The sequence below is a fragment of the Oncorhynchus mykiss genome, chromosome 15 (genome assembly GCF_013265735.2).
Source record: "Oncorhynchus mykiss isolate Arlee chromosome 15, USDA_OmykA_1.1, whole genome shotgun sequence".
NCBI lineage: Eukaryota > Metazoa > Chordata > Actinopteri > Salmoniformes > Salmonidae > Oncorhynchus > Oncorhynchus mykiss.
Genome location: NC_048579.1, coordinates 36,330,539 through 36,354,395, shown reverse-complemented (window position 1 = coordinate 36,354,395; position 23,857 = coordinate 36,330,539). Strand labels below are relative to the sequence as shown.

The following is a 23,857-nucleotide window of genomic DNA, read 5'->3' as shown; positions in this document are numbered from 1 at the left end:
GACATTCTTTTCTGGAATTTTCCAAGCTGTTTAAAGGCACAGTCAACTTAGTGTATGTAAACTTCAGACCCACTAGATTGTGATACAGTGAAATAATCTGTCTGTAAACAATTGTTGGACAAATGACTTGTGTGATGCACAAAGTAGATGTCCTAACCGACTTGCCAAAACTATAGTTTGTCATTTGTGGAGTGGTTGAAAAACTAGTTTTAATGACTACAACCTAAGTGTATCTAAACTTCCTACTTCGTGTGTGTATATATAAAAAGTGATATCACAGTTACATAAGTATTTTGACCCTTTACTCAGTACTTTGTTGAAACACCTTTGGAAGCAATTACAGCCTCGCTTCTTCTCGGGTATGACGCTACCAGCTTGGCACAGTTGTATTTGGGGAGTTTCTCCCATTCTTCTCTGCAGATCCTCAAGCTTTGTCAGGTTGGATGGAGAGTGTCGCTGCACAGCTATTTTCAGGTCTCTCCAGAGATGTTCGATCAGGTTCAAGTTCAGACTCTGGCTTGACCACTCAAGGACATTCAGAGACTTGTCCTGATGCCACTGCTGCATTGTCTTTGCTGTATGCTTGGCTTTGTTGTCCTGTTGGAAGGAGAACCTTCTCCCCAGTCTGAGGTCCTGAGCGCTTTGGAGCAGGTTTTCATCAAGGATCTCTCTGTACTTAGCTCCATTCATCTTTCCCTCTATCCTGACTAGTCTCCCAGTCCCTACCACTGAAAAACTTCCCACAGCATGATTCTGCCACCACCATGCTTCACTGTAGGGATGGTGCCAGGTTTCCTCCAGATGTGAAACTTGACAGTCAGGCCAAATAGTTAAATCTTGGTTTCATCAGACCAGAATATTTTGTTTCTCATGGTCTGAGAGTCTTTAGGTGCCTTTTGGCAAACTGCAAGCGGGCTGTCAATTGCCTTTTACTGATGATGGTTTCCGTCTGGCCACTCTACCATAAAGGCCTGATTGATGGACTGCTGGTTTTGATGGTTGTCCTTCTGGAAGATTTTCCCATCTCTGCAGAGGAACTCTGGAGCGCTGTCAGAGTGAGCATCGGGTTCTGCTCAGTTTGGCCTGGTGGCCAGCTCTAGGAAGAGTGTTGGTGGTTCCAAACTTCATCCATTTAAGAATGATGGAGGCCACTGTGTTCTTGGGGACCTTCAATGCTGCAGACATTTTTTTGGTATCCTTCCCCCGGTCTGTGCCTCGACACATTCGTGTCTCGGAGCTCTACGGCCAATTCTTTCGACCTCATGGCTTGGTTTTACTCTGACGTGCACTGTCAACTGTGGGGCCTTTATATAGACAGATGTGTGTTTGCCTTTCTAAATCATGTCTAATCAATTTAATTTACCACAGATGGAAACAGGAGGCACCTGAGCTCAATTTCGAGTCTCACTTGTAAATTAGGTATTACTGTTTTTTATTTTTTATAAATTTGCTAAAAATTCTAAATCTGTTTTCGCTTTGTCATTATGAGGTATTGTGTGTAGATTGATGAAGAAACAAATATATTTAATCAATTTTAGAACAAGGCTGTAATGTAACAAAATGTGGAAAAAGTCAAGGGGTCTGAATACTTCCCTGAATGCACTGTAGGTAATAGGCTGCCATTTAGTACATAGACAATATTTCACATCACTGATTACACCCAGAGTCTCCCTATCCCAATGTCTCTGTGTTCTCCAAGCAGAGGATGGGAGGGGGAGAGGAGACTACGGAAAACCAGAACCAGCCTATCGAGATGTCTATCCATGAGAGGAAGCAGCTGATTGTGGCCCGAGAAGAGGCCTGGAAGTCCAAGGGCCACGGGGCCGCTAACGACTCCACACAGTTCACTGTGGCCGCACGCATGGTCAAGAAAGGTTGGGTCATCTAATGGGCACACTTGCACAAAAACACATGTATTTGCACACGCATCTGAGCGCACACGGAGCCAGGGTTTGTGTCAGTCAGTGGATAGTGGTCTTCCGTGTCAATTCGCAATTCAGTTACACTCATTCCATATAACCCTGCAGTTTGTTTTGGCAGCCAGTGCCTAGAATTATCCCTACAATCTTCCCAGACCCTCCCAGCTCCCATAGAGTAGCAGCAGTCAGTGTGTATTTCAATCGGGCCGAAAGCTATGTGTTTGGTCTCCTATTATCCAGTTAGCAGTGGTACAGAGGGTCTTGGCGGTTCCTGGTTGAGTCAGGTTTACTGCTGAGTGAGATTGAGTGAAGCGTGGTGCATTACTGTAAGAAATGGAGGGGGGGAGAACACAAACACTGACTGACTGACAGACAGTTACTGTTACAGTACTACTGTTGCTGCTGGGTGGGTGGCTAGCGTATCGCTACAGTAGCTCAAACACTATATATATATATATATATATATATATGTATGTATGTGTGTATGTGTGTATGTGTGTTAATTTACATTATGCCCTAACTTTTCAGGTCTCTTCTGTTGTTCCGTGTGGTGGAACATCCAATTATATTGTTTCTGTCTGTCTGTGTGTGTTTCAGGTCTGGCTTCTCCTTCTGCTCTTTTGAACCCTGTGACGTCTCTCCCTTCCAAACCCAAGAACACCACTCCTGCCATCTCCAAGCCTCTGGAAGGTCAGTAGCCCAATTCAGTTTTCCCTTTTTCCCCTCACCCTTAGGGATTCAAAAGCATTGGACAGATTGTCTACCATGTTTATTACACATATCCAAAGCTTTAAACTTTTGAGTAGGATTGAACAAGTTCATGTTTTTGTGAGAAAGGTAAAAATCATAATTGGGCAATAAACCTCTCTCTCCTCTCTGGTCTATGAGTTACCTTAAAGGGAAACTGCACCCAAAAACTATCTTTCAAAATACAGGAATTAGCAATTTGCATCATAAGGGGATAATTTCTGTATCTTGAAAACTTGAATGCTGACAAGCAAAACAGTTTGGGTCTATGTCAACAATGGACTATTGAAACAAATACCAAAATATTGTTTTTGGGTGGAATTTTCCTTTAACATTATTTACAGTAAATAGTTTTGACTAGGGGTTGGAACCGGTTCAGGGAACAGAACCGAAAAAGAACACAAACATTTTAGGAACAGAAACGGAACCTGGAACGAAAGTGATCTCTAGTGTTCCAGAATATTACTTTTATTTTAAGATCTTGAGAACCGGTTAATGTCATTTTTTGTTCCAAAAAATATGCCTAATGTCTAGTATAAAATTCTGTAACATTATAACGTTAGTAATAGCCTAAACATTCCAGTTCACGTCATGTCATGCTGATCAAGCCGAGCCCCCTCCATGTCCACCTCTCTCCCATTTTACATTTTAGTCATTTAGCAGACGCTCCTATCCAGAGCAACTTACAGGAGCAATTGCACTTAAGTGCCCAAGGGCATGTTGACAGAGTTTTCACCTAGTCCGCTCTGGGATTCAAACAAACGACCTTTCGGTTACTGGTTCTCCTCTCCGGGGAGATTTCAGTCGCATCTCACGCATGCATTTGTCTGACCAATCAAACATGTACGTAAATAACTAGCAAGCTTCTCTATCCATGCTAAGGGCTTGAGTAAGTTAATGAGCTGTTCTGTTCAGAACGATTGGAAAATAATTTCCGTTCCAACCCCTGGTTGTGACTGCATTGTGTTGTTTGGGGTACTGTCATGCCGACCCAAATGTAAACGCTACTGAGGAGTTCTTGTGAATAATGTTATACTACTCATCTTCATCATAAAATGTGTGTATCAGCCACTCAATACAAAATACACTAGCACTGATATGTCAAAAATCACCTCAACATAATCCAATCACTGCGTAGCTATTGTAGCCTCTGTGCTGTTTGACTCACGACCAAACTACAGTGCAATACTTATTTTGCCAATGGTAACATTTGGTTATAATCAATTGTCTTTGTTTTTATTCTTTAAGAAATGGAGGATTTATCTGATACTGAAGGTGTTTTATCAAATTCCTTTTGCTGTTGTGTTGTGTGCATCATATCGCCTGTAATTGTCATGTGTATTCCCTGTGACATTAACCATTGGTGTGGTCATTGTTATCTGGAAACCAATGTCTGATAGAATATGATCCCCGGGATAGTGTTTGGTTGCCCTCAAACTTAAACGCTGTGTTGATGCATGAGACAGATGTCACCTTCATTGCTATTGTGATTGACATTTTTTTGTGGATGGATGTCTTCTGATTTAATTGAAAAGTGAGTCCCAAATGGCACCCTATTCCCGTGCTGACTAAGTGTAGATGTCAGTCTCTCTCCATTCATAAAGTAACTCTTGCGTGTTGCTTTGCAGAGATCGAGGCCAAACCGGACATGATCCTGGAGTCGGACAGGAAACTCGATAAGCTGGACTCTTTCCTGAGCAAGTTGAACAGTAAAGGTAAGTGCCTTGTTCTAGTACACTGTTTCCGTCTTTCCCAATTCGCTCCCAACCCTTCCGCTTTGGCACTAACTCTGATGTTTGCAGATCTGTAAGGTGGAAGGAATAGGGTGGAAGCTTCGCCACTACACTGCTTATTCCTGTCCAGACCCTACAGATCTGCAAATATTGAAGATTTAAAGCCAAGGGGGAGGGGTTGGGACCGACGGTCTCTGTCTATCAAGGCCTTAGTGACTGGGTTATGTCTAGGTTTGCAAAACTACAGGTCATTTACTTAAAGTTACTGGAATCGTTGGTAAAAACACCATCGGAGACGACTGAGGACATCTTGAGCATAATGTTATGTTACTCATCTTGTCTTCCATGCTTCTCCCGTCAGTGGGCGGCCTGCAGGAATCCACCATCACAGTCACGAAGAAGACGGTCAAAGATGTCATGAATCTGGATGATGAGATGTTCGACAAGTTTTACCGCCACATGGCCGAGATGCCCCTCAACATGAACAGCAAGGTGGACATCAATGACGACTTCGACGACATCTTCGGTGGTACCCAGATGCCCAAGTAAGGATGGGCACACATTCACTCACACACACACAAATACACAGTGCAGAGGTCAGGGGTGAGTCAACACTGTAAAAACCCGTCACCTGCTTTCTGTTGAACCCTAACTTCTGACCTAGGCTGACCTCAGCCATGGTGGAGCACAAGCGGTCGGTGCGTCCGGTGCGCAACGTCCAGTCGTCCAGGAACCCTCTGAAGATGCTGGCGGCCAGAGAGGACATCCGACACGAGTACACAGAGCAGAGACTCAACATTGGCCTGCTGGAGAGCAAGAGGATGAAGCAAGAGAAGAGTGAGTGCACGAGAGGGAGTACATAGAGCAGGGACTCAACATAGGCCTGATCTAGAGCAAGAGGATGAAGGCTTAGAAGGGTTATGGTTAGTCCACAATATGATTTTGCCATATTGCTTACCTTACACCTATCCATCCCTTCAGATCTACAAAAGTGCTTGTGGTTGGGGGAGTTTCGGTAACTAGGAATATGGGGAAAATAAGTTTTAGATCTGATTGTGATTCAGTTGTAAATGCATTGTCAGTCTATGCAGAGGTGGATGCTGTGTGCTGTGCTTTAAATTGCTTGCTTTACAGTATGTGTGATTGTAGTTGAGACACACACATTAACAGAACCACAACAGCTCTCTGATAAAATATTCTCCAACACTTCCCACACTTCCCACGACAGCAAACTTTCCAGAGCACACTTTCAATCGTATGTTAGTAACTCGCTTCCTTCCTATACTACAGTACCTGAACTGATTCAAATCAGGTTGAATGGGTGAGCTTGAGTGCGGTTGGCAGCTTCAGTAGGTCAAGGAGGAGCTGGTACTCAGGCCTTGTACTGTAGTTCTATTCTATAAATACATTCACACATTGCATTCTGGGATAGCAGACGTAAACGCTGTAAAAGTGACCTATATTTAAATGCCTTGTCTGAGTCCCAAAATGGCACAGGATTCCCGTATGTAGTTCACTACTTTTAACCAGGGCCCGTGGGGCTCTGGTCAAAAGTAGTGCACTTTATAGGGAAATAGAGCGCATTATGGATGCAACCTTGCCTTAATTTCCTGGTATTGTGCAGAGCAATCATTCAAATGTTCACTGTTGTTTTTCTACCATTATTGGTTGAGTAATGTGCTGTGGGCTGGGTTGCAAAACACTCTTTTCATGCCAAAACCAATTGTCTGCATAAATGGCCTTGATAAATGGCCTTGATGTAAACAGGCCATAAATGTCTCAATTATTGTTGTCTTGGAAAGCTGTGTGTTATTACAATACAATATCAGTACTTGTTGCATTTACATCTTGTCTGTAAGTCAACTGATTTCAGCCAGTAGTGGCTGTGGATTGACTGCACTGTTTGAATGAAATGTTGGCATATTGACAGTTAATTAGAAAACAATGGAATCGTTCCACTAAAACTGTCTGGATAGCTAACAAACATACAGTGCCGATAATCTTCAAATTCATTGCGCAGGCAAACCATGGTTGACCAACTGCCATACCATAATGTCTGACCTTTTATAGATGCAGTACAGAGGTCAATCGAAATCAACCAAAACAGTGGAATTGCCATGGAAACATGGGGGAAACATCCCGAGTCTCCTCACTACCCCCCCCCCCCCCCCCCCCGCAAAATGTATACAATTAGGCTATTGTTTTAATGTGTGTTTCAGATTGTTTTGAGGTTTTAAAAAAACTGCTTATGATGCTTGTATGGATGTCAACCCCAACATATGTTCATGTCATTGTTACAAATCAACTGCGTTACAGCTAAGAACGCCTGCGTTCCATTGGCTCCTTTACCACATCTATGCCATCATAAGAAGGTTCATTTCCATTCTGGTGTTCTGATTCCTAATAATTATATGGTATATTGTATTTCTTTATAACTTCTCTAACTTATGGCTCCATCTCTTTGTTCCAGTGAATAAAAATAGTGGATTCTCTGAGGTGGCTCTGGCGGGTCTGGCCAGTAAGGAGAACTTCAGCAGTGTCAACCTGCGTCGTGTCAACATCTCCGACCAGATGTCCAACAACAGCGCTGTGCCCTACAAGAAACTCATGCTCTTGCAAGTCAAAGGTGAGATTGTCAGATGACCTCTAGACCACTCAACCCCCCAAAGGTACAAGGTCATCAGTCAGTCATGTTAAAGCCCAGATAAAAAACCCAGGGAAAGAATGTGGTTATGTCACGTGTGCTCCTTCTCCGGCCTCTAGGTCACCAGGCTGCTCATTATGGCGCACACCTGTCACCATCGTTACGTGCAACAGCGCATTATGACACTCACCTGGACTCCATCACCTCCTTGATTACCTGACCTTTATAAGTCACTCCCTTTGGTTTCTTCCCCAGTCGTCATTGTTTCTGTTTCATGTCCGTGCGTTGTTTGTTTCTTGTTTTGTATTATGTTTTAATTGATTTATTAAATGATTCACTCCCTGAACTTGCTTCCCGACTCTCAGCGTACATCGTTACAGGTTAGCCTCACACACACAACCCTCTAAACAGAAATGTTTACATACTGATTACATACTGGGTATGTTAATCTCACCTTTTATGGGGATATAAAATATTTTCTCCCCAAAGGTTTCTTTATGATATGTATTAGTCTCTATGCCTGACCCTGCATTTTTTTCATATATTTTTATCTCTTTAGCAGACAAACGCCCCCATTTTAAATGCCTTGGAGTCAAAAGCTAAAGCTAGAAACTCTGTAGCTGTCAGCTTTTCAGGCAGCTGCGAAATAGATGCACCTCCGCAATTAAGAACGCCAAATCAAGTTACTTATTTTTATCCGACTCTGCTTGTGATCTGTCAAATTGCTGGAAAACAGTTAATGCACTGAGGCGTGGAAATTCCTCTCCTTCCCTGCTTATGCAAGTTGTCAGACTACTGAGGTTTATTTTTATCAGTGGTGCTTTTAATTAGCATTTTAGAGAAGAGGAGCTCTGTTTTGTCGAGCTGAGATATCTGCCAGGCACACAGAGAGGCCTGTCGCCAACTGGGTGTCAGAAGGGGGGTAAGGAGAAAAGTGGTTGAGTTTAATCCGTATAGCAATGATAGGAGAGACCATGTGAGGATATGACAGAGCTGAGTGACTTGGTGTAAAGAGGACAGGGCCTCTTTGGGGGACACATGTAGTGGGCGCACGTGGTACAGACACAGATCCTCTCTACACCACCTGGTAGGAGGGACCTGCCAGGAGTGTGCAGAGCCTGAGACGTCCAACCCTGAGAGCGTGGAGAGGAGGATCTGATGATTCACGGTTTCGAAAGCAGCGTATAGATCTAGGAAGATGAGAACAGAGGAGCGAGTCAGCTTTGGCAGAGCGGAGAGCTTTTGTGACACATATGACAGTGGTCTTAGTGAGCCGCCTTGAAGGTTAAGGTCATAAAGATCATTCTGAGAGAGATAATGAGAGTGTTGGTCAGAGACAATGCACTCAAGTGTTTTAGAAAGACAATAAATAAGTGATACCAGTTTCCTGTTTTTCACAGAGTGGTCAAGTGTTGGTTTCTTGAGGAGGGGAGAGATTGTCTATCTTAATGTCAGAGAGGATGCAGCCAGTAGTCAGGGATGAGTTGATGAGGGAAGTGCGGAATGGGATAAGGTCTCCAGAGATGGGCTGGAGAAGACAGGAGGGAATGGGGTTAAGTGGGCAGGTTGTTGGGCGGCCGGACATCCCTAATTGCAGGATTTCATCTGGAGAGAGAAGGGAGAATAAGGCAAAGGTAGTTCTGTGTGAGTGGGCTCAGTAGGCTAAGTGAATGATGACCGGATGTTGTCAACTTTTTTTCAATGGTCTGCTTAGAGGGAGGAGAGGAGGTGGAGGATTAAGGAGTTTGGAGAATTTTCCAAGGGATGGAGGCAGAATCTTGAATGTAGAGTGACAGAAATAGGCTTTAGAAGTGGATACAGAGGAAAGGAAGGTAGAGAGAAGGGAGTGGGAGGATAAGTCCTCCAGAAGTTTCGTTTTCCTTCAATTCTACTCAACGGTCCGCAGCCCTGTTCTGTTAGCAAGCAGTGAATCACTCGGCCACAGAACGGAGGGGATAATTATTGTTATTGATTAATAATGACAAACCTCCTGGCATTAACAGGGTGGCAGGTAACCTAGTGGTTAGAGCATTGGGGGGTAACCGAAAGGTTGCTGGATCGAATCCCTGAGCTGACGAGGTAAAAATCTGTCGTTCTGCCCCTGAACGAGGCAGTTAACCCACTGTTCTCCGGTAGGCCGTAAATGTAAATAACAATTTGTTCTTAACTGACTTGCCTAGTTAAATAAAGGTGTATATATATTTTATATATATATATATATTTTTTTTTTCTTTTGACAACATAGATGGAAAACGTCTGAGGATCGTAGCTGCCTCTATAGCCCCTCCTATCTGCCATGTCTTTAATCTGAGCCTAGAGGAAAGTCTTTGTCCTCAAGCCATTATGCTACGCAAAAGTGGTAAAGCGGCCTTTACTGGTTCGAACAGCAGACCTATCAGCTTGCTGCCAGATCTTAGCATTAGCCTGTTTGACCAATACAATGCGATTACTCTGTAAACAAATTAACAACATACTTTCCGCATGCTTATAGAGAAGGGCACTCAACTTGTACTACACTGACACAAATGGCTGATGGTTGTCTGAAAGAAATTGATAATAAAATTGTGGGAGCTTTACTTTTAGATTTCAGTGCAGCCTTTAGTATTATTCACCATAACCTGTTGTTAAAACCTATGTGTTATGGCTTTTCAACCTCTGCCATATCATGGATTCAGACCCATCTATCTAATATATCTCAGAGGGTTTTCTTTAATGGAAGCTTCTCTAATGTAAAACACGTAAAGTGTGGTGTACCACAGGGCTGCTCTCTAGGCCCTCTACTCTTTTCTATTTTTACCAGTGACCTACCACTGGCATTAAACAAAGCATGTTTGTCTATGTATGCTGATGATTCAACCATATATGCAGCCACAGCTAATGAAGTCACTGCCCTTACCAAAGAGTTGCAGTCTGTTTTGGAATGGGTGGCCAGTAAAAAACTGGTCCTGAACATCTCTAAAGCTAAGAGCATTGCATTTGGTACAAATCATTCCCTAAGTGCTAGACCTCAGCTGAATCTAGGAATGAATGGTGAGACTGTTGAGCAAGTGTAGGAGATTACTTGGCCTTACCTTAGATTGTAAATTGTCGTGGTCAAAACATTTTGATTCAAGTCCTGCTGGATCTAGTTTTATCTTACATTGATTATTGTCCAGTCATATAAGTCAAGTGCTGCAAAGAAAGTTAAACTGCACCTGGCCCAGAACAGAGCCGCACGTCTTGCTCTTCATTGTAATCAGAGGGCTAATATTAAAACTATGCATGCAAGTCTCTCTTGGCTAAGAGTTAAGGAAAGACTGACTGCGTCATTTCTTGTTTTTATAAGAAACAATGTGTTGGAAATTCCAAATTGTTTGCATAGTCAATTTACACACAACACGGACACGCGCACATATGGCTGACTTGCTTCAACAAATGTGGTTTCTACTGACAATTGAGATGTACAAACAAAGGCTAAAGGGGACGACGAGCGGATGAGAGGAAATCCGTGATTTCGATTAAGACATTAATGAGCAAGCTAGGTCGGACGTAGTCAATATAACTATTTGTTCAGTACTTTTGAAATGTACAGCTACAGAATTCAGAACATGGACCGTTCTGACAGTGTTCTCCCTGTACACCAAGTCAGAGCTGTAAGATAAGGGGGCATATAAAGCAGACAACGAAAGCTCTTACAATATTCAAAGATTACATTTCTCTAAAACAGGCTGTAGGCTACAAGTGCACCACCAAGTCAGAACAGGAAGGCGAATTTAAGAGGGGGAAATGGGACAATTATTATGGTGGGCTATTGGGCTATTAACAGCTTACTACACAACATATACTTATCTATACTGTAGCTAAGAAAGTAATACTATCTCCCTGGCATGTTACATAATGTAAGCAGCAGCATACAATATGTTTTTGGACTTGGTGAGTACAGCACTTTGGCATCAAACTTTGTCATCAAAATCTCTGGATTTATGGTGCTTTCAAAACAACTGGGAACTTTGGGGGAAAAAACTAGGTTGAATCATGATGACATCGATGAAACTTCAGGTCAGAGCTCTAGGAAGAGGCCTGAGTTTTTGACTTGCAATTTAGATTTGGGTGACTGTTCAGAACGTAGTTTCCCAGTCAGAGCTCTTCCCCCCCCCCCCCCCCCCCAGAGTTCCCAGTTGCCTTGAACTCACTGAAGTCAGATTTCCCAGCTCTGAGTTTACAGTTTTTATAGCGTGGCAGAAGTCATGCTGGATTGAGACAAAGGATGCAGAAAGGGAGGAGAGTAGGATGAAGAGGCATATTAAGGAGACAGGAGGGAAAAGAATTTAGCAAAAGAGGCAAAAGGAAAAGATAGAAGAGGAGAGGGTAGGGGGGGAGAGCAAGAGCAAAGATTGTGGCGGCACATGACCATCTGGGTAGAGGCTAAGTGGGTACGGTTGGAGTAAATATGTTGAGAAAAATAAACAAAGTAGTGATTAGAGAGATGGATGGGGTTGCAGTGAGGTTAGTAGGTGAACAGCCTCTAGTGAAGATGAGGTCAAGCGTATTGCTTACCTTGTGACTGGGAAGGGTAAGGTCAAAAAAGGAAAGGAGTGGAAAGAAAGGTAGAAAGAAAATCTGCAGTCCTCATGCCTCCTTGCAGCATGCCTAAGGCACGTTCACGCAGATGAGCAGGGACCCTGGGCATCTTTCTTTTTAGTGTTTTTCAGAGTCAATAGAAAGGCCTCTTTAGTGTCCTAGGTTTTCATAACTGTGACCTTAATTGCCTACCGTCTGTAAGCTGTTAGTGTGTTAACTACCGTTCCACATGTGCGTCTTCATTAATTGTTTATGGTTCATTGAACAAGCATGGGAAACGGTGTTTAAACCCTTTACAATGAAGATCTGTGAAGTTATTTGTATTGTTACGAGTTATCTTTGAAAGACAGGGTCCTGAAAAAGGGGTATTTCTTTTTTTGCTGAGTTTATGATTTGAGTAATGTAATGATGTGAGTAATGTAATGATATGAGTAATGTGAACATTATTAAAGTGGGATTGTTTAAAGTGACTAATTTATTAATTTATCAATTTATTAAAGTGGCCAGTGATTGGGTTTCAATGTAGGCAGCAGCCTCTGAGTTAGTTATTGCTGTTTAGCAGTCCGATGGCCTTGAGATAGAAGCTGTTTTTCAGTCTCTCGGTCCCAGCTTTGATGCACCTGCAATGACCTCGCCTTCACCTTCTGGATGGTAGCGGCCTTGTGGTTGAGGGTGGTGCAGTTGCCGTACCAGGCTGTGATACAGCCCGACAGGATGCTCTCGTTTGTGAGGGTTTTGGGTGACAAGCTAAGGAATTTAAAACTTTCCACCCTCTCCACCGCTGTCCCTTCGATGTGGATAGGGGGGTGCTCCCTCTGCTGTTTCCTGAAGTCCACGATCATCACCTTTTTGTTTTTTTGACGTTGAATGAGACGTTGTTTTCCTGACACCACAGTGCCCTCACCTCCTCCCTGTAGGCTGTAGGCTGTCTTGTCGTTGTTGGTAATCAAGCCCACTACTGTTGTGTCATCTGCAAACGTGATGATTGAGTTGCAGGCGTGCATAGCCATTCGATCGTGGGTGAACAGGGAGTACAGGAGGGGGCTGAGCACGCACCCTTGTGGGTCCCCAGTGTTGAGGGTCAGCGAAGTGGAGATGTTGTTTCCTATCTTTACCACCTGGGAGCGGCCCTTCAGAAGGTCCAGGACCCAATTGTACAGGGTGGCGTTGAGACCCGTATTCATCTTGTCCAGATGGGATCGGGGAGACAGATAGCCTAATGGTAAGAGCGTTGGACCAATAACCGAAAGGTTGGTGGATTGAATCCCAGAGTGGACAAGGTTAAAATCTGTAATCTGTAAATCTGCCCCGAACAAGGCATTTAACCCACTGTTCCTAGGCCGTCATTGTAAATAAGAATTGGTTCTTAACTGACTTGCCTAGTTAAATGAAGGATAAATAATAATTAAAATAGGGCAGAGTGATGGCGATTGCATCGTCTGTGGACCTGTTGGGGTGGTATGCAAACTGAAGTGGGTCTAGGGTGGGCGGGTAGCATGGAGGTGATTAAGGTCCTTGACTAGTCTCTCAAAGCACTTAATTATAACAGAAGTGAGTGTTATGGGGCGGTAGTCATTTCGTTCAGTTATCTTTGCCTTCTTGGGTACAGGAACAATGGTGGCCATCTTTAAGCATTTTGGGACAGCAGATTGGGATAGGTAGCGATTCCAATATGTCTGTAAACACACCAGTCAGCTGGTCTGCGCATGCTCTGAGGATGCGGCTTGGGATGCCGTCTGGGCCAGCAGCCTTGCGAGGGTTAACACATTTAAATGTTTCACTCACATCGGCCACAGAGAAGGGGGGGCGCAATCCTTGTTAGTGGGCCATAACGGTGGCACTGTATTATCCTCAAAGCGGACAAAGAAGGTGGTTAGTTTGTCTGGAAGTGTGACGTCGGTGTTCGTGACGTGGCTCGTTTTCTTTTTGTAGTCCGTGATTTCCTGTAGACCCTGCCACATAGGTCTCGTGGCTGAGCTGTTGAATTGCGACTCCACTTTGTCCCTGTTCCAGCATTTCTCCTGTTTGATTGCCTTGCGGAGGGAATTACTCAACTGTTTATATTCAGGCATATTCCCAGACCTGGTTCGCACTTTCAGATTTGCGCGGATGCTGCCATCCGTTCACGGTTTCTGGTTAGAGTAGGTTTTAATAGTCACAGTGGGTACATCTCCAATGTACTTCTTTATAAACTCACTCACTGAGTCAACGTATAGATCGATGTCGTTATCTGAGTCTGACCGGAACATATCCCAGTCCGCGTGATCAAACCAACATTGAAGCGTGGATTCCGATTGGTCAGACCAGCACTGAATGGTTCTAGTCACTAGAACATAATTTGAGTTTCTGCCTGTAAGACGGTAGGAGCAAGATGGCATTGTGGTCGGATTTGTCGAAGGTAGGGCGGGGGAGGGATTTGTATGCATCGTGGATGTTAGAGTAGTCGTGATCGAGTGTATTACCCCCGCGCGTGGTAAAATCAATATGCTGATAGAATTTAGGTAGCTTTGTTCTCAAATGTGCTTTTTAAAATCCCCAGCACAATAAATGTAGCCCCGTGATCCATGGTTTCCAGTTTAAATAGAGTCCAGTGAAGTTCCTTGATGGCGGTCTTGGTGTCTGCTTGAGGGGGAATGTACCCAGCTGTGACGATAACTGACGATAATTCTCTTGGGAGGTAATATGGCTGGCATTTGATTGTAAGGAATTCTAGGTCGGGTGAGCAGAAGAACTTGACTTCCTATATGTTGTTATGATTACACCATGAGTCTGTAATCATGAAGCATAGACCCCCGGCAGAAGCCCGGTGGCTGAACCGATTCCGACAACATATCCCGAGAGAGCCATGTTTCCGTGATACAGAGAATGTTACAATCTCTGATGTCTCTCTGGAAGGCAACCCTTGCTCGAATTTCATCTACCTTGTTGTCAAGAGACTGGACATTGGTGAGTAGTCTACTCGGGAGCGGTGATCGATGTGCACATCTACGGAGCCTGACCAGGACGCCGGTCCGTCTTCCTCTTCTGTGGTGTCGTTGTTTTGGGTCGGCTTCTGAGATTAGATCCATTGCCCTGGGTGGTGGCCCAAACAGAGGATCCACTTCGGGAAAGTTGTATTCCTGGTCGTAATGTTGGTAAGTTGACGTCACTCTTATATCCAATAGTTCATCCCAGCTGTATGTAATACGACTTAAGATTTCTTGGGGTAACAATGTAAGAAATAATACATTAAAAAAAAGTAAATACTGCATAGTTTCCTTAGGACTCGAAGCGAGACGACCATCTCGGTCGGCGCCATCTTGCATGTGCAGCGACCATATAATGCTTTTACAACATACAGAATTGCACCGGTTATCAAGGGGCAAAGTATTGACACGTTTTTTTTAAATTGAGAGACGAGCTTAAAGTTTCTTTACTGACCATAATTTTCACATGTCTGACTGCTTGCATGATGACGAGTTTCTCACACGACTGGCCTATCTGGGTGATGATTTTTCTCACCTGAATGATCTGAATCTAGGATTACAGGGACTCTCAGCAATTATATTCAATGTGCGGTACAAAATGGAGGCTATGAATAAGAAGTTGGAGCTCTTCTCTTAACAAAGACAACATACAGGTCTTTCCATTATTGTATGCTTTTTTTGTGTGCAAATGAACTCAAGCTTATGGACAATGTCAATTGTTATACAGCGAAGCACCTGAGTGAGTTGGGTGCGCAATTACGCAGGGACTTTCTTGAAACGGATGACACAAACAACTGGATTCGTTATCTCTTTCATGCCCTGCCACCAGTCCATTTACTGATATCTGAACAAGAGAGCATCATCCAAATTGCAACAAGCGGTTCTGTGAAAATTTTATTTAATCAGAATCCACTGCCAGATTTCTGGATTGGGCTGCGCTCAGCCGTGGCAAGTCGCGCTGTTAAGACACTGATGTCCTTTGCAACCAAGTACCTATGTGAGAGTGGATTCTCGGCCATCACTAGCATGAAATCTAAATACAGGCACAGACTGTGTGTGGAAAATTATTTAAGACTGAGACTCTCTCCAATACAATCCAACATTACAGATTTATGCATACTTTCAAGCACATCCTCATTATTTATTATTATTATTATTATTATTATATAATTATTTGTGCCCTGGTCCTATAATGAGCTCTTTGTCACTTCCCACGAGCCGGGTTATGACAAAAACTTCTTATGTTTAATAACTGTATCGTATGTGGCAGGCTTACAATGATGGCAAAAAAACAACATTTGAGAGTGCGCTGACCCTGGTGCTAGAGGGGGTACCCAGCTGGAGGTTGAATGTTTGAAGGGGTACAGGACTATAAAAAGTTTGGGAATCACTGCTCTAGAGCATTTTTCTTGTTAGGGATAATTTGAATGAAGAGTGTATTTGTTTTCTATGATTGCTTTGTATCTCTGTTTTGCTTTTTATATTTATTCATTTGTATTTCTGCAATTACAGGGCTCATCTGTAAAATAATCCTTGATCTCAGCATGACTCCCTTACAAAGTCCAGGTTAAATAAAGAAACAGCCTTGAAACCAGCTCCCTCCACTGCCATTTGCTAGTAGTTCTTCGGAGAGACATGCAGGTCAACAATGCTACATTTAAACGCAACCGTTTAGAGGATACATCTGAGCTGGAATCCCAAGCACATTTCACACAAAGTAACAGACAGTCTCATAGTAGATCATCTTTACAATGACAACAAAGGGACTGGAGTAATCAGTTATGTGTAGTATTCTGATAATGGTTTCATCCTCACAAAGAAGGAAGGCAGTGTGTTCTTTGACTGTCGCGTCACATTGAGGAGAAAAATATCTCAGGCTGTGTCTCAAATGGCTCCCTATTCATTATGTAGTGCACTACTTGTGAACAGTGCACTATGTAGGGAATGACGGTGCCATTTGGGATGCAGCCAGTCATCAGAGAGGTCATTCGCCTAGATTAGACAGATATTGAGGGCAGGAAAAACATCTTCCTCTTCCATGTATCAAGGAGACTGTAGCCTATAACAAGCATGCTAAGGCAAACCATACAGGACAGTGAGCAGCAAAACGTTGGCTACATCCTCAATGGCACCCTATTCCCTATATAGCGCACGATTTTTGACCAGAGCCCTTGGGAATAAAGGGAATGGGGTGCCATTTGGGATGCAGATGTCTGTCTGCTGTTGCATGCTAATTGACTAAATTATATTATTGTTTTGTCCTTGTTGTCTTCTAGTCTGGGGAAAGAAGAAAGGATTGTGTACGTTGTGCCTGTTTGCACTGCTTATTGCAGCCACATCTGTCACAGTAGTAACCCATTTCCTAGTGCTGCTGTGCTGAGGTCCACAGAGAAAAATGGCCTAATTGGCATTTTTACACAAAGCAACGAAGGATGCTCTTGAAGGGTGTCCTTTCTTTTCCAGGGGATGTTTATTTTTTATTTTTATGGTTGTTTTGGATCCTTCTCTTATCCTCTTCCATGCAGCTGTGGTGCTTAATCATGTTACCCAGGTCACCTCGCTCTACCCCCCCCCCCCCCCCCCCCCCCAAATCCAATAAAACCAACCAGACCAGGTATTCTAATCTTACAAACACCCTTAGGGTATGTCCAAAATGGCACCCATATTCCCTATATAGTGCACTATTTTGACCCAAGCCCTGTTTAACAACTCAATGAATGATTTCTTCTTAAATGCTGTTAAAGATCAAGATAAAAACATTTGATAATATATGCCTATCTGTCTCTGTCTGTGTTTGTTTTGTTTCTGTCTGGTTTATGATAACCAGGCCGACGGCACATCCAGACCAGACTAGTGGAACCCAGAGCGTCCTCTCTAAACAGCGGGGATTGCTTTCTGCTCATCACACCCCATCACTGCTTTGTCTGGACCGGAGAGTTTGCCAACGTCATCGAGAAGGCCAAGGTGAGTCTGCCATGTTCATTTTCATTCAGTCTTCTTGCTCTTGGTGTTATAAGTAACTTATTGTCCCTAGAGGAAAATTAGGTTCATGAGCAAGGGGTAGCATGATAAAAGTACAGGCTTATCAGACACACTAATCAAAACACATGCACCAATGTTGTCGTACATATATTGTAAGTATTGCTGCTCAGTGCTGTCTTATTCATACTGAACAAAAATATAAACACAACAATTTCAAAGATTTTACTGAGTGAAATAAGGAAGTCGCTCAATTGAAATAAATTCATTAGGCCCTAATCTATGGATTTCACGTCTGGGAATAAAGATATGCATCTGTTGGTCACAGATACCTTTAATTAAAAAAAAGGTAGGGACGTGGATCAGAAAACCAGTCGGTATCTGGTGTGACTACTATTTGCCTCATGCAGCGACACAAATCCTTCACATAGAGTTGATCAGGCTGTTGGTTGTGGAATGCAAAATAATTTGAGCACAACATTTTAGAGAAATACGCCTTTTGTGCATATGGAACATTTCTGCGATCTTTTATTTCAGCTAATGAAACATGGGACCAACACTTTACACATTTCGTTAATATTTTTGTTACATTAGGTATGTTTCTATACTCCATAGATGAATGTGAGTAACAATCTGTCAGTGAGGTTTAAAGGGACTTTGTTATTATTAGGCGTGTGTTACATCACGTGTAGGAAGTAAATACTATTTTGCTTGTTATTTTTGATTAATGTAGTGCATTGTCGTGGGAGCTAGCAACACAGGAAGGTGTGTGTGTGTATGTGTGTGAGGAGCTGTAGCAACAGGACACATCAACCCAGACCTAGAGCCATTGTTTTAAACACACTCTGCTCAACTGAACTCTAAACTCTGTATGGCCTGGAGGAACACAGACTTCCTTCTAAAGTTCTATTTAAAAAAAAAAAAAACTATAATTCAGACTATAAAACCCCAAGCAGATTGACATAATGTGTAGTCAACTTTGTTCTAATGGCAGAAATAATTTGATTGGTTTAGGGCAGAACAAATTTGATTGGTTGCTGCTAACTTGCCACATTTGACTCTTTTGCTCTTGATAAAAGATGGTGCTGACAAACATGGTCATCCAGTTTTTAGCTCCTAGCCAACTTTGCACTATTTTTTGTCTGTGTTATTTCTTACATTATTTGCCTGAATATTTTTAGTATTATTACCTACTTTTTGAAAATAACTTTTTGGATGTTAAATTGCGGTCACTCACCAGAAATGTGACTTTCCTGACCTGGTTTCTTTGTCTAGACTTCCTGAGGTAGCCCCATTCATCCCGGGTGCTACACCAAAACTTTGATGCTGGAGAAGAGGGAGGAGAAATGGGGTGTTTGTCAGGCTCAGGCGGCGAGCAAACCATCCACCGCTTTTGAGTATATTTCTTGCTGACGTTCAGTCCCTGGACAGTAAAGTAGACTAGCTCAGGGCGAGGATCGCCTTTCAGAGAGGCATAAGGGACTGTAAAATACTCAGTAACATACCCCCCACCCCCCCCAGAGGAAAACGCTCCCAAAAATGATATTGTCTCATCTCCTGTGCTACACGCAGAGAACACCCTTGACCTTTGTTACTCTCTTTTCCGGGATGGTTACAAGGCCCACCCCCGCCCTTCTTTAGGCAAATCAGATCACACCTCTATCCTGTTCCTCACTGAATATAGGCAGAAACTTAAGCAGGAAGCACCCATGGAAAGGATTGTTCAACGTCGGTCTGACCAATCGGAATCTACGCTTCAAGACTGTTTGATCACGCACACTGGGAACTGAAAGCACGAACCACAGCAAGGTGACTGGGAAAATGGACATCTACAAATAGACCAGCTATGACCTCTGTAAGGCAATCAGAGGCAAAACGATAGTACAGGGACAAAGTGGAGTCGCATTTCAACAGCTCAGACATGAGACGCATGTGGAAGGGACTTCTAGGCTTCTAGGAAAACTACACAGAGTCGCCAAAGTGGGCCCCTGCCGATTACGAGGGCTGCGCTTCCAATCTCCGTGGCTGACGTGAGTAAGACATTCAAGCTTGTTAACCCTCGCAAGGCTAACAGCCCAGACGGCATCCCAAGCCGTGTCCTCAGAGCATGTGCAGACCAGCTGGCTAGAGTGTTTACGGACATTCAATCTCTCCCTAGTCCAGTCTGTTGTCCCCACTTGCTTCAAGAGGTCTACAATTGTTCCTGTACTCAAGAAAGCGAAGATAACTGAACTAAATGACTATCGCCCCCATAGCACTCACTTCTGTCATCATGAAGTGCTTTGAGTCGCTAGTGAAGGATTGTATCGCGTCCACCTTACCCGACACCCTAGACCCACTACAATTTCTATTCTGCCCCAGCAGATCCATGGATGACGCAATCGCCGTTATACTGCCCTATCCCACCTCAGCATTCTTACATAGGTATTCCTCTTGTTATGTAAGAATACTGTTCCTCAACTACAGCTCATCCTTCAACACCACAGTGCACTCCAAGTTCATCACTAAGCTCAGGTGCTTGGGTCTAAACCCCTCCCTGTATAACTGGGTCATAGACTTCCTGACGGGCCAACCCCAGGTGGTGAAGGTAGGCAACAACACCTCTGCCACTCTGATTCGGGGGAGTGGCAGAGGTGGCCCCACAGGAATGCGTGCTCAGCCCCCTACTGTACTCCCTGTTCACCCATGACTGCGTGGACATGCATGGCCAGGAAAATAACCTCTCCCTCAGCGTCAACGAAACGAAGGAGCTTTTCGTGGACTACAGGAAACTGCAGAGAGCACGCCTCCATTGCCGCGGTAGAGAGGGTCAAAAGCTTCAAGTTCCTAGTTGTGCACATCACCGAGGACCGGAAATGGTCCCTTCACACTGACAGGAGGCTGAAGAAATTAATCTACAGCACCTGGTGTCACAGGACTTTTAAGCCTTGTGACAGGGACTGTGTATGTGTGCCAATCAGAGGGTGAATGGGCACAACAAAATATTGCAGTGCCTTTGAACGGGGTATGGTAGTAGGTGCCAGGCACACCGGTTTGTGTCAACAACTGCAACACTGCTAGGTTTTTCACCCTCAACAGTTTCCTGTGTGTATCAATAATGGTCCACCACCCAAAGGACATCCAGCCAACTTGACACAACTATGGACTTGAGCCAGCATCCCTGTGTTACGCTTTTAAAACCTTGTAAAGTCCATGCCCTAATGAATTGTGGCTGTTCTTAGGCATCTCAATATTATGAAGGTTTTCTTAATGTTTTGTACACAGTGCATGTATATACTGTATTCAAGTCTTGGCTCATCCTATATAACTACTACTGTATCCACCTTTTCTATTCACATAATGTCCGTACTGTCTATTCACACAATTCATAGATACATATACACTATATATACAAAAGTATGTGGACACCCCTTCAAATTAGTGGATTCAACCATTTCAACCACACCCGTTGCTGACATATGTATAAAACCCGAGCACACTACAATGCGATCTCCATAGACAAACGTTGGCAGTAGAATGGCTTTACTGAAGAGCTCAGTGACTTTTAACGTGTCACCGTCATAGGATGCCACCTTTCCAACAAGCCAGTTTGTCAGATGTCTGCCCTGCTAGAGCTGCCCCGGTCAACTTTAAGTGCTGTTATTGTGAAGTGGAAACGACTAGGCCACACAAACTCACAGAACGGGACCGCCGAGTGCTGTGTAGTGTGTAACAATTGTCTGTCTTCGGTTGCAACACTCACTACCGAATTCCAAACTGCCTCTGGAAGCAACGTAAATGTTGGTCGGGAACTTCATGAAATGGGTTTCCATGGCCGAGCAACCGTACACAAGCCTAGGATCACCTTGTGCCATGCCAAGCGTCGGCTTGAGTGGTGTAAAGTTCGCCGCCATTGGACTCTGGAGAAGTGTAAACAAGTTCTCTGGAGTGATGAATCAGACTTCACCATCTGGCAGTCCAACGAACAAATCTGGGTTTGGCTGATGTAAGGATAAAGCTACCTTTCCGAATGTTTAGTGCCAACTGTAAAGTTTGGTGGAGGGGGAATAATGGTGTGTGGCTTTTTTTAATGGTTCGGGCTAGGCCCCTTAGTTCCAGAAGGGAAATCTCAACACTCCAGCATATAATGACATTCTAGACAATTCTGTGCTTCCAACTTTGTGGCAACAGTTTGGGGAAACGCCCTTTCCGGTCTCAGCATGACAAAGCCCCCATGCACAAAGCGAGGTCCATACAGAAATGCTTTGTCGAGTTTGGTGTGGAAGAACTTGACAGAGCCCGGACCTCAACCTATCGAACACCATTGGGATGAATTGGATCGCTGACGTGGAGTCTGGCCTAATCGCCCAACATCTGTGCCCGACCTCACTAATGCTCTTGTGGCTGAATGGAAGCAAGTCCCCTCAGCAATGTTCTAACATCTAATGGAAAGCCTTCCAGTGGAGAATGTTATAGCAGCAAAAGGGGGACCAACTCCATATCAATGCCCATGGATTTGGAAGGAGATGTTCGACGAGCAGGTGACTTGGGTTAGGAAGCTAATTTCCTGCAATTCTATCCATTTTGCACTGTGTATTTACAGTAAATACTGTATTCTCGACATGGCTCATTCTAATATTTCTACTACTGTACATTGCATTTTAGTTACTTTGTATACACCGTATATGTATTTATATACTGGATTCTTGACATAGCCTACTCTAATCTACTGCTGTACATATCATTCTTAGTACATGTTGTGTAAATTCATCCAGTGTATATATGTAGATATTGAATTTGGATTACTGTTAGTGCTATTTGGGTTGTTAATTGCATTCCGAGACTTCTTGATTTGTTGTATTTTTTTATAAAAATGTTTTATTTTACTGCATTGTTAGGAGCTAGTAACATTTCAAAAAACGTTACAACTAGTTTTATTTACAAGATTCTCAGTTCAAACCTTTACCGTGTTTTTAAAAGTTGTGCATCTGCTAAACTTCGCCCGTTGACCTTTTAGAAACCAATCACATTTGTTCTGCCCTAAACCAAACAGGTTCTTTCAGCCCTTAGAACAAAGTTGACTGCACTTTGTCAACCTGCAAAACCCAATGAGGGTTTGTTCAAAACACTTGCATAGGAGGCCCATCTCAGGATATGCTTTTTAAGAACATATCTATTTACCAATAGCTAAATATCTAATTGTCGAACAATGAAACATCAAATCATCAGTGGTGAATTACTTATTTTAGTCCGAGAATGAACTGTTTTCTTATTGTCCGTGTCTTTCTTTCTCAGGCTGCTGAGCTGGCCCAGTTCATCCAGACCAAGAGAGACCTGGGTTGCCGTGCCAATTATGTAGAGCTGATCGAGGAGGGTATCAACACACACAGCTACGCTGCCAAGGAGTTCTGGAAGATTCTGGGCGGACAGATCAGCTACCAGTGTAAGGCTAACTGACTGTTCATATTTTAATCAGTTTGGGGACGCCCCTTTTTTTGTCTTGCTATGTAGTAGCAATCCAAACTTAGTAGCAACTTCTTATGAATGTGATATGTATGGGTTATGAATGTGTTATGAAGTCCTTATGTAGGTGCCCTTCCAACTGAAGTGCTACCCAGAAAGGCTTCCCTGTTTTCCCAGTATCATCAGTTTCTAACGTTGATGATAGTTTTATGAAATTTTGTAACTGTTTTTCTAACTTCCTGTGTCCTCCCTGTAGCCGCAGGGACACCAGACGAGGATGAGCTGTATGAGAGCGCCATCGTAGAAACCAATTGCATCTACCGCCTAGTGGACGACAAACTGGTCCCCGATGACGACTTCTGGGGGAAGGTTCCCCGATGCACGCTGCTCAGCCCCAAACAGGTCAGACATTACTTCTACTAACATTGTTTGGGCTGGATTTAGATTTCCACTCTGACTGGATCCCAATCAAGTTAAGACAGAGAGAGAGATATTAACCTGGCTGATCAGACACTGCTGTAACTCCTTAATAGGAATTGTTTGACACTGACAGGTACACTCCTCTGACCTGACCTGCTACAGTTCCTCACTTTCAAATGACTATTTTGAGCTGGTGCATAAGGAGCATTGTACTGGTACTGATTGTGTAACGATGGGTGAGGAGTCAAACACAGAGAGCAAAGTAAACGGAAAAAAAACGCTTTAATGTCCTTAACAAAGTAACAGGTCCAAACATGGGTGAATGCCCTAAAACACAGGTGCAAAACTAACCCAAAAACCTAGTTACACAAACCCGGACAGCGAAAACCCAAAACCGATGATACACCACAAACGTAACAAACACAACGAGCCCGCACAAACACCAGC

At 43.5% G+C, this 23,857-nt stretch overlaps 1 protein-coding gene across 4 annotated transcripts in view; it reads left to right on the top strand.

Annotated features, from left to right (window-relative positions):
* LOC110490717 (supervillin) overlaps positions 1-23,857 on the top strand; it is a 146,894-nt gene that overhangs the window by 107,936 nt on the left and 15,101 nt on the right. For all 4 annotated transcript variants that reach the window (XM_036944313.1, XM_036944314.1, XM_036944315.1 and 1 more), the window contains 9 exons: positions 1,700-1,874; positions 2,517-2,609; positions 4,295-4,381; positions 4,761-4,944; positions 5,064-5,236; positions 6,870-7,025; positions 17,397-17,533; positions 22,823-22,970; positions 23,247-23,392. In XM_036944313.1, the coding sequence (XP_036800208.1) occupies positions 1,700-1,874; positions 2,517-2,609; positions 4,295-4,381; positions 4,761-4,944; positions 5,064-5,236; positions 6,870-7,025; positions 17,397-17,533; positions 22,823-22,970; positions 23,247-23,392 (1,299 nt within the window). The remainder of the gene's footprint in view (positions 1-1,699; positions 1,875-2,516; positions 2,610-4,294; positions 4,382-4,760; positions 4,945-5,063; positions 5,237-6,869; positions 7,026-17,396; positions 17,534-22,822; positions 22,971-23,246; positions 23,393-23,857) is intronic.